This window comes from Lissotriton helveticus, chromosome 1_1, assembly GCF_964261635.1.
Source record: "Lissotriton helveticus chromosome 1_1, aLisHel1.1, whole genome shotgun sequence".
In the NCBI taxonomy this organism is placed as follows: domain Eukaryota; kingdom Metazoa; phylum Chordata; class Amphibia; order Caudata; family Salamandridae; genus Lissotriton; species Lissotriton helveticus.
Genome location: NC_136057.1, coordinates 1,298,884,741 through 1,298,897,873, shown reverse-complemented (window position 1 = coordinate 1,298,897,873; position 13,133 = coordinate 1,298,884,741). Strand labels below are relative to the sequence as shown.

The 13,133-nt window shown below is 47.7% G+C and overlaps 1 protein-coding gene across 3 annotated transcripts in view; it reads right to left on the bottom strand.

The window, feature by feature from the left end:
- Positions 1-12,627, bottom strand: part of NIBAN3 (niban apoptosis regulator 3) — a 143,357-nt gene extending 130,730 nt beyond the window's left edge. For 2 of the 3 annotated variants that reach the window (XM_078681223.1, XM_078681229.1), the window contains exon 1: positions 12,347-12,627. In XM_078681223.1, coding sequence (XP_078537349.1) covers positions 12,347-12,401 — 55 coding nt within the window. In that variant the 5' untranslated portion in view covers positions 12,402-12,627. Of the gene's footprint in view, positions 1-12,195; positions 12,315-12,346 lie in introns of those variants that run through there. The other variant, XM_078681238.1, reaches the window with a different exon arrangement.
- Positions 12,628-13,133: the final 506 nt, after the last annotated feature.

Genomic DNA, 13,133 nt, shown 5'->3' with positions numbered 1-13,133 from the left:
TCGGTGCTGCAGGCTGGGGTGGCTGCTCCCCCCGTTGATAGGGATGGCCTCTGGGTTCCCCCTGGCTTGGTGCAGCCGGCATTGCCAGAGTTCACTGGTGTTCCTGGGTGTAGAGTGAATACAGAGAATTTTCTGCCAATTAATTTTTTTCAGTTGTTTTTTGACGATGTGTTTTTGCAAAAGATTGTTGAGCAAACCAATTTATATGCAGAACAATATTTGAGGGCCAACAGTGCCAGCCTTAAGCCCTATTGTAGAGCAATCCGGTGGACTCCCACCAATGTTGAAGAGATGAAGAAGTTTCTGGGATTAACTTTTTTGATGGGCTTGATAAGGAAGTCATCAATTACTTCATATTGGTCCACTAGTCCCTTGATGGTAACAGCTGTATTTCCAGCAGTCATAAGTCGTGATCGGTATACGCTTCTTCTTCGGATGATGCATTTTGCTGATAATAGTTTAGCGTTGTCACGCGATCACCCTGATTGTGACCGTTTGTTTAAAATTCGGCCTGTCCTTGATCACTTTGTTGATCGTTTTTCTGAGATTTTTGTCCCTGGTAAAGAAATTGCAGTGGATGAGTCTTTGGTGTTGTTCAAGGGCCGCTTGGTTTTTAGGCAATACATTCCTAGTAAGAGGTCACGCTATGGAATCAAACTGTATATGCTGTGTGACAGTGAGACTGGATATGTCTACAATTTCAGGGTGTACACTGGTAAGGAGTCCCGCATTAACCCTCCCGGTTGTCCTTCTACTTTTGGAGTAACTGAGAAAATTGTGTGGGAACTAGGTAGAGGATTATTTAACAAAGGCCATCATTTATATGTAGATAACTTCTACACTGGTGTGCAGTTGTTCAAGGAGTTGGCCAAAGTGGGCACTGTTGCTTGTGGCACAATGCGCAGTAACCGTAAAGGTTTCCCAAAGGAACTTGTTTGCAAAAGGCTTGTGCGGGGACAGTCTACGGCATTGCGATGTGGGGAGCTTTTAGCTGTGAAGTATTCAGACAAGAGAGATGTGTACATGCTGACTACTATCCACGATGAAAGTACTGTACCTGTGCCTGTTTGGGGTCAGGGTGCTGAAGTGCGCAAACCTGTGTGCATTGTAGCTTACAATAAGTTCATGGGTGGTGTTGACAGAGTAGATCAGAGGTTGGAACCTTATGCTGCTCTTCGAAAGGCTTACGTTTGGTACAAGAAGTTGGCTATCCATCTGTTCCACTTGGCATCATTTAATGCTTTCGTTGTGTACCAGAAGTCTTGTCCTGGGACGAAGATGACTTTTCTTAAGTTTCAGGAGTCTATAATAGGCAGCCTTGTACTTGTGCAGCAGGCAAGTGTTCCTAGATTTGGAGTGGTGGAGGAAGTGGCTAGATTGCAAGATCGCCACTTTCCTGAATCTATTCCTTCCACTACTGCTAGAGACTTTCCGACTAGAAGATGCAGAGTCTGTTGGCGAAGAGGCGTGCGGAAGGAGTCTCGTATATACTGTCCTGACTGTCCTTCTAAGCCTGCATTGTGTATGTCAGCTTGTTTTAAATCGTACCACACGCAAAAGAACTATTGGGAGTTTGATTGAGCTGTAAAGTGAATTGCTTGGTCTGCATTCTGTAAAACATTTTTAGTTTGTTTCAAGGATTGGCATTAGTGCAAAGTTTTTATTTTAAGAATTTGTGTTACCTGATTTGTAGGTATTTCCATTTGTTTAGTGTCATTTTCAAAAAAAGAATTCTAAATGTGTTTGTGGTGTGCGCCGGCTGGTGCTTGGCTGGCGGTGTGTGTGGAGTTGCGCTTGGCTGTCTGTGCACGGAGTGGTGCTTTGCTGGCGGTGTGTGTGGAGTGGCGCTTGGCTGGTGGTGTTCGTGGAGTGGTACTTGGCTGTCTGTGCATGGAGTGGTGTTTGGCTGATGGTGTGTGTGGAGTGGTGCTTGGCTGGCGGTGTGTGTGGACTGGTGCTTGGCTGGCGGTGTGTGTGGAGTGGTGCTTGGCTGGCGGTGTGTGTGGAGTGGTGCTTGGCTGGCGGTGTGTGTGGAGTGGTGCTTGGCTGGCGGTGTGTGTGGAGTGGTGCTTGGCTGGCGGTGTGTGTGGAGTGCTGCTTGGCTGGCAGTGTGTGTGGAATGGTGCTTGGCTGGCAGTGTGTGTGGAGTGGCGCTTGGCTGGTGGTGTTTGCGGAGTGGTACTTGGCTGGAGGGTGTGCGTGGAGCGGTGTTTAGCTGTCTGTGCACGGAGTGGTGCTTGGCTGGCGGTGTGCGTGGAGAGGCGCTTGGCTGGTGGTGTGCGCTGAGTGTTTGGCTGGCGGTGTGCATGGTCTGGTGCTTGGCTGGTGGTGTGGGTGGACTGGCGCTCGGCTGGCGGTGTGTGAGTAGTTACTTTCTGTTGGTCACTGCACACACTGCTTGTTGAGTGACACTCCACGCAGTCCATCAATTTGTGTAGTTCCAGTGTCAGAAATGTGGGCGTGTGAAAGTGATGGGCCCTTGAATGGCGCTGTTTGCTGGTGTGAGTGTTGAAATGTGATGGGTCCGCGGCTGGCGGTGTGAATGTTTTGAATGTGTCACACGTACGAAAGGTGTATGAATGGCCTGTAAAGAGGTTGGTGCCTTGACGTGGCTTTACAGCTCACGAGCTGTGAGTCAGTGGTTCAGTTTATCATACTTGCAATTATACACAGTGTATTTCATTTTTGTGAAATTACTTGTGTATACAATTGTATGTACTGAATCATCACTCACCCTCGTGCCAAATCCAACCAGTATGTGTGTGTGCTTGCGGATTAGATGGGTGTGCAGTAATAATTGTTTTTTTTCTCTTTCTGCATTAGGGTGTACCTTGTCCCTTATTGTGATTGTTGTAATGTGTTGCTTTTATTCCAGATGGTGTCAGTGGTCTTGTTTGTATCAGGTATGAAAGGTGCGTGAATGGCCTGTAAAACGGTTGGTGCCTTGTCGTGGCTTTACAGCTCACGAGTTGCGAGTCACTAGTTCGGTTTTTATGCATTTATTTATTGACAGAGCATTTCATTTTTTTGAAATATCTTGTTAATAAAATTTTATATACTGAACCATCACTCGCCCTCGTGCCAAATCCAACCTGTATGTGTGTGTCTTTGAGGAATAGATAGCCGTGCTTGAATGTTTGTCTTTTGAGTAACTCTGTTAAGGTGAGGTACCCTTTTACTCGGGAGAACAAGGGGAACGCTGGGTGGTAGGACATTTTTGCCGGCACGGCGATCCCACGGCAAAATTTTTGTAAAAGTGCTATTTTTACCTAATTAAGGTTTGCAAGGAGTTCTGGGTAGGAAAACATTGGGGGACCCACGCATGCCATACCTCCCTGGACTCCCCCGGGTGTCTACTTTTCAGAAATGTGTGGGTTTGGTAGGTTTCCCTAGATGGCTGTCTCGCACGGGGCCAGAAACCCAGGTAACCCCTCTTGCAAAAGCTGGAGAATTCATGTCCACCAGCTTTTGCAAGAGGGGTTACCCGGGTTTTTGGCCCCGTGCGAGACAGCCATCTAGGGAAACCTACCAAACCCACACATTTCTGAAAAGTAGACACCCGGGGGCTTCCAAGGAGGTATGGCTTGCGTGGATCCTCCAACGTTCCTTTACCCAGAATCCCTTGCAAACCTCATTTTTTGCTTGGAAATAATCATTTTTTTTCACACGTTTTAGTGTGGGAAAGCGTGGCATCACTGGGCTCACACAAATTACCTCCCACCCAGCGTTCCCCAAGGTCTCCCGATAAAAATGGTACCTCACTTGCGTGGGTAGGCATAGCGGCTGCTTTAGGAAAAGGCCCAATTCATACTGTGGAGACAAAAACATTACCTTTAGCCAAATAATCTTATTTTTTGAGGGGGTCACCTGAGCTTTTGGCCCGGGGCTTGGCAGGCATCTTTGGAAACTACCAAACCCAAACAGTTCTGAGAACTAGACACCCGGGGGAGTCCAGGGTGGTATGGCATGCGTGGGTCCCCCAATGTTTTCCTACCCAGAAACCCCTGCAAACCTGAAATTTTGGTCCAAAAACCAACTTTTCCATACTTTTTTGGGTGGGATCTCGCTGCCGGAACAAATGTCCTACCACCCAGCGTTTCCCTTGTTCTCCCGAGTAAAATGATACCTCACTTGTGTGGGTGGGCCAAAGGCAAGTGACTTAGGCTGGGGTGCTTAATTTGTAAAACGTAAATATGAGTAAAAACTACCTTTTTCAAAATTCATTTTTGGGGTGTTCTACTTTGGGGCACCCACACAAGTGAGGTATCCTTTTACTCGGGAGAACAAGGGGAACGCAGGGTGGTACGACTTTTTTGCCGGCACGGCGATCCCACGCCAAAAAGTTTGGAAAAGTGCAATTTTTACCTAATTTTAAGGTTTGCAGAGAGTTCTGGGTACGAAAACATTGGGGGACCCATGCATGCCATACCTCCCTGGACTCCCCCGGGTGTCTAGTTTTCAGAACTGTTTGGGTTTGCTACTTTGCAAAGAATACCACCGAGCCCCGGGCCACAAATTCAGATCCCCCCCCCCCCCAAAATCAAGGTAGTTTTGCAAGGTGGTAATGTAAATTCACCACCGTACGATTTGAACCGTTTCCTGTTGCAGCCACTATGTCTACCCACGCAAGTGAGGTACCGTTTTTTTCGGGAGACCTGGGGGCTGGGGGCAAGCTGGGTGGGTGGAAATTTGTTGATCCACGCAGATTCCAGAACTTTCCACCACAGAAATGTGAGGAAAATGTGTTTTTTTGGTCACATTTTTATGTTTTCAAGGAGTTCTGGGTAGGAAAACATTGGGGGACCCACGCATGCCATACCTCCCTGGACTCCCCCGGGTGTCTACTTTTCAGAAATGTGTGGGTTTGGTAGGTTTCCCTAGATGGCTGTCTCGCACGGGGCCAGAAACCCAGGTAACCCCTCTTGCAAAAGCTGGAGAATTCATGTCCACCAGCTTTTGCAAGAGGGGTTACCCGGGTTTTTGGCCCCGTGCGAGACAGCCATCTAGGGAAACCTACCAAACCCACACATTTCTGAAAAGTAGACAGCCGGGGGCTTCCAAGGAGGTATGGCTTGCGTGGATCCTCCAACGTTCCTTTACCCAGAATCCCTTGCAAACCTCATTTTTTGCTTGGAAAAAATCTTTTTTTTTCACACGTTTTAGTGTGGGAAAGCGTGGCATCACTGGGCTCACACAAATTACCTCCCACCCAGCGTTCCCCAAGGTCTCCCGATAAAAATGGTACCTCACTTGCGTGGGTAGGCATAGCGGCTGCTTTAGGAAAAGGCCCAATTCATACTGTGGAGACGAAAACATTACCTTTAGCCAAATAATCTTATTTTTTGAGGGGGTCACCTGAGCTTTTGGCCCGGGGCTTGGCAGGCATCTTTGGAAACTACCAAACCCAAACAGTTCTGAGAACTAGACACCCGGGGGAGTCCAGGGTGGTATGGCATGCGTGGGTCCCCCAATGTTTTCCTACCCAGAAACCCCTGCAAACCTGAAATTTTGGTCCAAAAACCAACTTTTCCATACTTTTTTGGGTGGGATCTCGCTGCCGGAACAAATGTCCTACCACCCAGCGTTTCCCTTGTTCTCCCGAGTAAAATGATACCTCACTTGTGTGGGTGGGCCAAAGGCAAGTGACTTAGGCTGGGGTGCTTAATTTGTGAAACGTAAATATGAGTAAAAACTACTTTTTTCAAAATTCATTTTTGGGGTGTTCTGCTTTGGGGCACCCACACAAGTGAGGTATCCTTTTACTCGGGAGAACAAGGGGAACACAGGGTGGTACGACTTTTTTGCCGGCACGGCGATCCCACGCCAAAAAGTTTGGAAAAGTGCCATTTTTACCTAATTTTAAGGTTTGCAGAGAGTTCTGGGTAGGAAAACATTGGGGGACCCATGCATGCCATACCTCCCTGGACTCCCCCGGGTGTCTAGTTTTCAGAACTGTTTAGGTTTGCTACTTTGCAAAGAATACCACCGAGCCCCGGGCCACAAATTCAGATCCCCCCCCCCAAAATCAAGGTAGTTTTGCAATAAGGTAATGTAAATTCACCACCGTACGATTTGAACCGTTTCCTGTTTCAGCCACTATGTCTACCCACGCAAGTGAGGTACCGTTTTTTTCGGGAGACCTGGGGGCACGCTGGGTGAGTGGAAATTTGTTGATCCACGCAGATTCCAGAACTTTCCACCACAGAAATGTGAGGAAAATGTGTTTTTTTGGTCAAATATTTATGTTTTCAAGGGATTCTGGGTAACAAAACCTGGGGGTAGGCAGACGAGTCACCCCATCCTGAATTCCCCTGGGTGTCTAGTTTTCAAAAATGTATAGGTTTGCTAGGTTTCCTTAGGTGCTGGCAGAGCTACGGCGCAAAAACAAAAGGTAGTCTTTTTGTCCGAATCGTGCAAAATTTCACTGGGAAATTGAGGTGCGACCATGCTGCGTTTTGCGCTGTTTCATGTCGCAGCCACTATGCCTACCCACGCAAGTGAGGTACCATTTTTTTCGGGAGACCTGGGGGCACGCTGGGTGGGTGGAAATTTGTTGATCCACGCAGATTCCAGAACTTTCCACCACAGAAATGTGAGGAAAATGTGTTTTTTTGGTCACATTTTTATGTTTGTAAGGGATTCTGGGTAACAAAACCTGGGGGTAGGCAGACGAGTCACCCCATCCTAAATTGCCCTGGGTGTCTAGTTTTCAGAAATGTATAGGTTTGCTAGTTTTCCCTAGGTGCTGGCAGAGCTACGGCGCAAAAACAAAAGGTAGTCTTTTTGTCCGAATCGTGCTAAATTTCACTGGGAAATTGAGGTGCGACCATGCTGCGTTTTGCGCTGTTTTATGTCGCAGCCACTATGCCTACCCACGCAAGTGAGGTACCATTTTTTTCGGGAGACCTGGGGGCACGCTGGGTGAGTGGAAATTTGTTGATCCACGCAGATTCCAGAACTTTCCACCACAGAAATGTGAGGAAAATGTGTTTTTTTGGACAAATATTTATGTTTTCAAGGGATTCTGGGTAACAAAACCTGGGGGTAGGCAGACGAGTCACCCCATCCTGAATTGCCCTGGGTGTCTAGTTTTCAGAAATGTATAGGTTTGCTAGTTTTCCCTAGGTGCTGGCAGAGCTACGGCGCAAAAACAAAAGGTAGTCTTTTTGTCAGAATTGTGCAAAATTTCACTGGGAAATTGAGGTGCGACCATGCTGCGTTTTGCGCTGTTTCATGTCGCAGCCACTATGCCTACCCACGCAAGTGAGGTATCATTTTTTTCGGGAGACCTGGGGGCACGCTGGGTGGGTGGAAATTTGTTGATCCACGCAGATTCCAGAACTTTCCACCACAGAAATGTGAGGAAAATGTGTTTTTTTGGTCAAATTTTTATGTTTGTAAGGGATTCTGGGTAACAAAACCTGGGGGTAGGCAGACGAGTCACCCCATCCTGAATTGCCCTGGGTGTCTAGTTTTCAGAAATGTATAGGTTTGCTAGTTTTCCCTAGGTGCTGGCAGAGCTATGGCGTAAAAACAAAAGGTAGTCTTTTTGTCCGAATCGTGCTAAATTTCACTGGGAAATTGAGGTGCGACCATGCTGCGTTTTGCGCGGTTTCATGTCGCAGCCACTATGCCTACCCACGCAAGTGAGGTACCATTTTTTTCGGGAGACCTGGGGGCACACTGGGTGGATGGAAATTTGTTGATCCACGCAGATTCCAGAACTTTCCACCACAGAAATGTGAGGAAAATGTGTTTTTTTGGTCAAATTTTTTTGTTTGAAAGGGATTCTGGGTAACAAAACCTGGGGGTAGGCAGACGAGTCACCCCATCCTGAATTGCCCTGGGTGTCTAGTTTTCAGAAATGTATAGGTTTGCTAGGTTTCCCTAGGTGCTGGCAGAGCTACGGCGTAAAAACAAAAGGTAGTCTTTTTGTCCGAATCGTGCTAAATTTCACTGGGAAATTGAGGTGCGACCATGCTGCGTTTTGCGCTGTTTCATGTCGCAGCCACTATGCCTACCCACGCAAGTGAGGTACCATTTTTTTCGGGAGACCTGGGGGCACACTGGGTGCATGGAAATTTGATGATCCACGCAGATTCCAGAACTTTCCACCACAGAAATGTGAGGAAAATGTGTTTTTTTGGTCAAATTTTTTTGTTTGAAAGGGATTCTGGGTAACAAAACCTGGGGGTAGGCAGACGAGTCACCCCATCCTGAATTGCCCTGGGTGTCTAGTTTTCAGAAATGTATAGGTTTGCTAGGTTTCCCTAGGTGCTGGCAGAGCTACGGCGCAAAAACAAAAGGTAGTCTTTTTGTCCGAATCGTGCAAAATTTCACTGGGAAATTGAGGTGCGACCATGCTGCGTTTTGCGCTGTTTCATGTCGCAGCCACTATGCCTACCCACGCAAGTGAGGTACCATTTTTTTCGGGAGACCTGGGGGCACACTGGGTGGATGGAAATTTGTTGATCCACGCAGATTCCAGAACTTTCCCCCACAGAAATGTGAGGAAAATGTGTTTTTTTGGTCAAATTTTTTTGTTTGAAAGGGATTCTGGGTAACAAAACCTGGGGGTAGGCAGACGAGTCACCCCATCCTGAATTGCCCTGGGTGTCTAGTTTTCAGAAATGTATAGGTTTGCTAGGTTTCCCTAGGTGCTGGCAGAGCTACGGCGCAAAAACAAAAGGTAGTCTTTTTGTCCGAATCGTGCAAAATTTCACTGGGAAATTGAGGTGCGACCATGCTGCGTTTTGCGCTGTTTCATGTCGCAGCCACTATGCCTACCCACGCAAGTGAGGTACCATTTTTTTCGGGAGACCTGGGGGCACACTGGGTGGATGGAAATTTGTTGATCCACGCAGATTCCAGAACTTTCCACCACAGAAATGTGAGGAAAATGTGTTTTTTTGGTTAAATTGTTTTGTTTGAAAGGGATTCTGGGTAACAAAACCTGGGGGTAGGCAGACGAGTCACCCCATCCTGAATTGCCCTGGGTGTCTAGTTTTCAGAAATGTATAGGTTTGCTAGGTTTCCCTAGGTGCTGGCAGAGCTACGGCGCAAAAACAAAAGGTAGTCTTTTTGTCTGAATCGTGCTAAATTTCACTGGGAAATTGAGGTGCGACCATGCTGCGTTTTGCGCTGTTTCATGTCGCAGCCACTATGCCTACCCACGCAAGTGGGGTACCATTTTTTTCGGGAGACCTGGGGGCACGCTGGGTGGGTAGAAATTTGTTGATCCACGCAGATTCCAGAACTTTCCCCCACAGAAATGTGAGGAAAATGTGTTTTTTTGGTCAAATTTTTTTGTTTGAAAGGGATTCTGGGTAACAAAACCTGGGGGTAGGCAGACGAGTCACCCCATCCTGAGTTGCCCTGGTTGTCTAGTTTTCAAAAATGTATAGGGTTGCTAGGTTTCCCTAGGTGCTGGCAGAGCTACGGCGCAAAAACAAAAGGTAGTCTTTTTGTCCGAATCGTGCTAAATTTCACTGGGAAATTGAGATGCGACCATGCTGCGTTTTGCGCGGTTTCATGTCGCAGCCACTATGCCTACCCACGCAAGTGAGGTACCATTTTTTTCGGGAGACCTAGGGGCACGCTGGGTGGGTGCAAATTTGTTGATCCACGCAGATTCCAGAACTTTCCACCACAGAAATGTGAGGAAAATGTGTTTTTTTGGTCAAATATTTATGTTTGCAAGGGATTCTGGGTAACAAAACCTGGGGGTAGGCAGACGAGTCACCCCATCCTGAATTGCCCTGGGTGTCTAGTTTTCAAAAATGTATAGGTTTGCTAGGTTTCCCTAGGTGCTGGTTGAGCTACGGCTCAAAAACAAAAGGTAGTCTCTTTGTCCAAAGAGCTTAAGATTTCACTGGGAAATTGAGGAGCGACCACGTTGCATTTTGTGCCGTTTCCCGTGGTAGGCACAAGGCCGACCCACACAAGTGAGGTACCATTTTTTTCGGGAGACCTGGGGGCACGCTGGGTGGGTGGAAATTTGTTGATCCACGCAGATTCCAGAACTTTCCACCACAGAAATGTGAGGAAAATGTGTTTTTTTTTTCAAAATCTGAGCTTTGCAAGGGATTCTGGGTAACAAAACCTGGTGGTAGGCAGTCGAGTCATCCCATCCTGAATTCCCCTGGGTGTCTACTTTTCAAAAATGTATAGGTTTGCTAGGTTTCCCTAGGTGCCGGAAGAACTAGGGTGCAAAAACTACAGGTAGGCACTTTGCCAAAAAAGGGTCAATTTGTAACTGCAAAATTTAGGTGTGACCACGTTGCATTTTGCGCCGTTTCCTGTCGCAGGCACAAGGCCGACCCACACAAGTGAGGTACCGTTTTTATCGGGACACTTGGGGTAATTCAGATTTGTAAATCAACTGTTATTACCAATTGAGCTTTCTTGCATTTCTCCCTTTGAATGAAAGATATTGTGTAGAAAAAAAAACTTTATGAAAAATGACCAATAATTCTCATGCTAGTATGAGTATTCCCAACTTTGAAAATGTGCAATTATATACTGTTTCTGAACTCTATAATTTGTACCCAATTCATACATACATAGGTGTCTTTCATGCAGATTATTCCATGTGTACATTTTCCAAGACAAAGTGCACTATACCCAGTAAATGAAAAAATACCATTGCAAGTTGCTGCTCAGTTTTTGGATCTGGGTTCGTCGGGTTCTTGGTGAAACTACAAGTCCCATATATCCCCACAACCAGGAAGGTCTAACGGATGTAACGGTATATTGCTTTCCAAGAGCTGTCAAAATTAGAGAAAGTTATAGGTGAAAACGTTGAGACAAAAGGCCGTTGTTTTCAACAAATTTTCAAATATTCCAATATCTAACTGTTAGTTTCTATAACGAACCCTTCATGGATTTAGACAAATGACCCCTTTCTGAATTCAGAATTTTGTCTATTTTTCGGAAATGTAAAGCTTTCCAGGATCCATTATTGCTTTCAAACTCATTTCTACCATTAACTGGAAGGAGGTGGAAAGCTCTAAAAATAGCAAAAATAGGCTATGTCCCAGAAAAATGCCAAAACTGAGTGAAAAATTTCGGTTCTCTGACAAAACACTGTCATTCCCTAAAAGCTGAGAAAATGGAGAATTCAGCCCCACAAACCCTTTTTTGATACCATATTCAGGGAAAAAGCCAGAGGCTTTCATTTGCAGCCCGTTTTTCCCATTTTTCTGAAAAAAACAAAAAAAACACTATATTTTGGTTAATTTCTGGGACCCCTCCAAGGGAATCCACAAACCCTGGGCGCCTTTAGAATCCCCATGATGTTGGAAGAAAAGGACGCAAATTTGGCGCGGATCCCTTATGTGGTCAAAAAGTTACAAGGGCCTAAGCGCGCACTACCCCAAAACACCAAAAAAAGCCTTAGCACAGGAGGGGGAAAAGGCCTAGCAGCGAAGGGGTTAAATAACAGGAACACGCCCGTGGTTGAAGCGCCGAGAGGCAATTCATTTTCTTGACCGCTCTATTTAAATGCCCAGGTTGATAAGTACTGATGGCAGGGTGGAATATTATTTCAAAACGAATAGCAAACAGGTGCATCAATTATATTCCGATATCCATTTCCATTCGATTGCATTTTACAGTGACTAGAGGTGTTCAGACAGCGCCTGAAAGCAGGACTAGGTGCTACATAAATCACCTCAATAAAGCGCTTACTGCCCTGCTCAGCTTAGCCAAAAACAACAGGAGCTTTAAGCAATGCCTCCAATTCAATAATTGCAGCCTTTTATAGAATGCCAATGGAGCTGCCAGGCTAGCACTACGACCAGAAGCAGCAACTTCCTCCCATCACTCTTCACCGGGCAATGCCCGCCTGCTCTGCAGTGCCGCTATTCCAGCAATGCCCATGTACCAATTGTGACACTAAAGTTGGCCTCAAGGCATTGCTATATGGGCTACAGCCGCAGCCAGCACGGCAAAGCCCCTCTGTAGCGCCTGGAGTGAAGCCTGAAGGAATTTAACCGAGCCGTGTCAGCATGTCGGTGGTATTCTACCACCCCAGCTGCAGCCTCTCTTCACCTGTGTTATGTCCAGCAATGTATCCCTTCGAGTCCCTATACCACATAACGATGCCCACCTATGAGGCTGCTCTGAAGTTCCTCCTCAGCCACCTGCATTGCAATGCGAATACATTGCCAGTACTCCGCCCTGGGCAAAGCCTACCTGCCAATGCTGCCACCCGCCTCTAGCTCCCGAGCAGAGCCAACAATCAGCGAAGTTCTCTTGTCAGACAAAGTGTCTCCCGCGGAGTGCACGTGGTGAGCCCGGTGCCCAGACGCCCCTGCCACCCGCAGTGATACATGCACAGAGGTACCTCGCAGGTAGCGCCGCTGCGCCACATCCGGCTGCTGGGAGTGTCCGCCCCCCATCGTCCGGCTTCATATACTGGGGTCTTGCATGGGCCCCTCTCCGAGGCCCGGGGCTCGCAGGCTCCCTTGGTGGGCAGAGCCGTCCTGCTGTGGCAGTCCCGGGCAGTGAGTGGACAGGGTGCCTCCGTCAGACACCTCCCTGCTGGGGAGCTATGAATATTCAAAACAGACTCTCTGGCCCCCACGCGGAGCAGAAAACAGCCAAGGAGGGGCCAGCTGCAGTGTGCACAACACCAGCTTAGCGTGCCAGCGTGCCCACTCCTAATAGAGGGAGGCTGGAGGCAGCTGGCACAACACGACGAGAAGGAACCCCGCTGACCCACAGCCAGGGTCCCACCCCACGGCCGGTGCTCGCACCCACAGACAAGGACCCCTAGCCTCAAAGTGCGGCACTAAATCATATCTGGATCTGCCCTGTCCTTCGGCCGCCCTCCCCCCGTCTCTGTCAGCCTTAGAAGAAACCTCCACAGTTGAAGGTCATCGCTGTGAGCCCTCCCAGCATCTCCCCATTCCCGGGGATACCCACCCGGATCAGCACCAGTTACCCAAGGGGCGCCATGGATGGAAAAGACGTTCGCTAGACGCCCCTAGTAAACAGATTCGTTTGCCTTGCCCCTCGCCTCAGAAGGTCATTAAAGTTCCTGAAAACCCCCAACATGTTTGCCCCTTAGCACATTGGGAGGCGGTGGTGGGGTACGGGTGATATTGGGCTATTGGTCACCAATGCTGGTT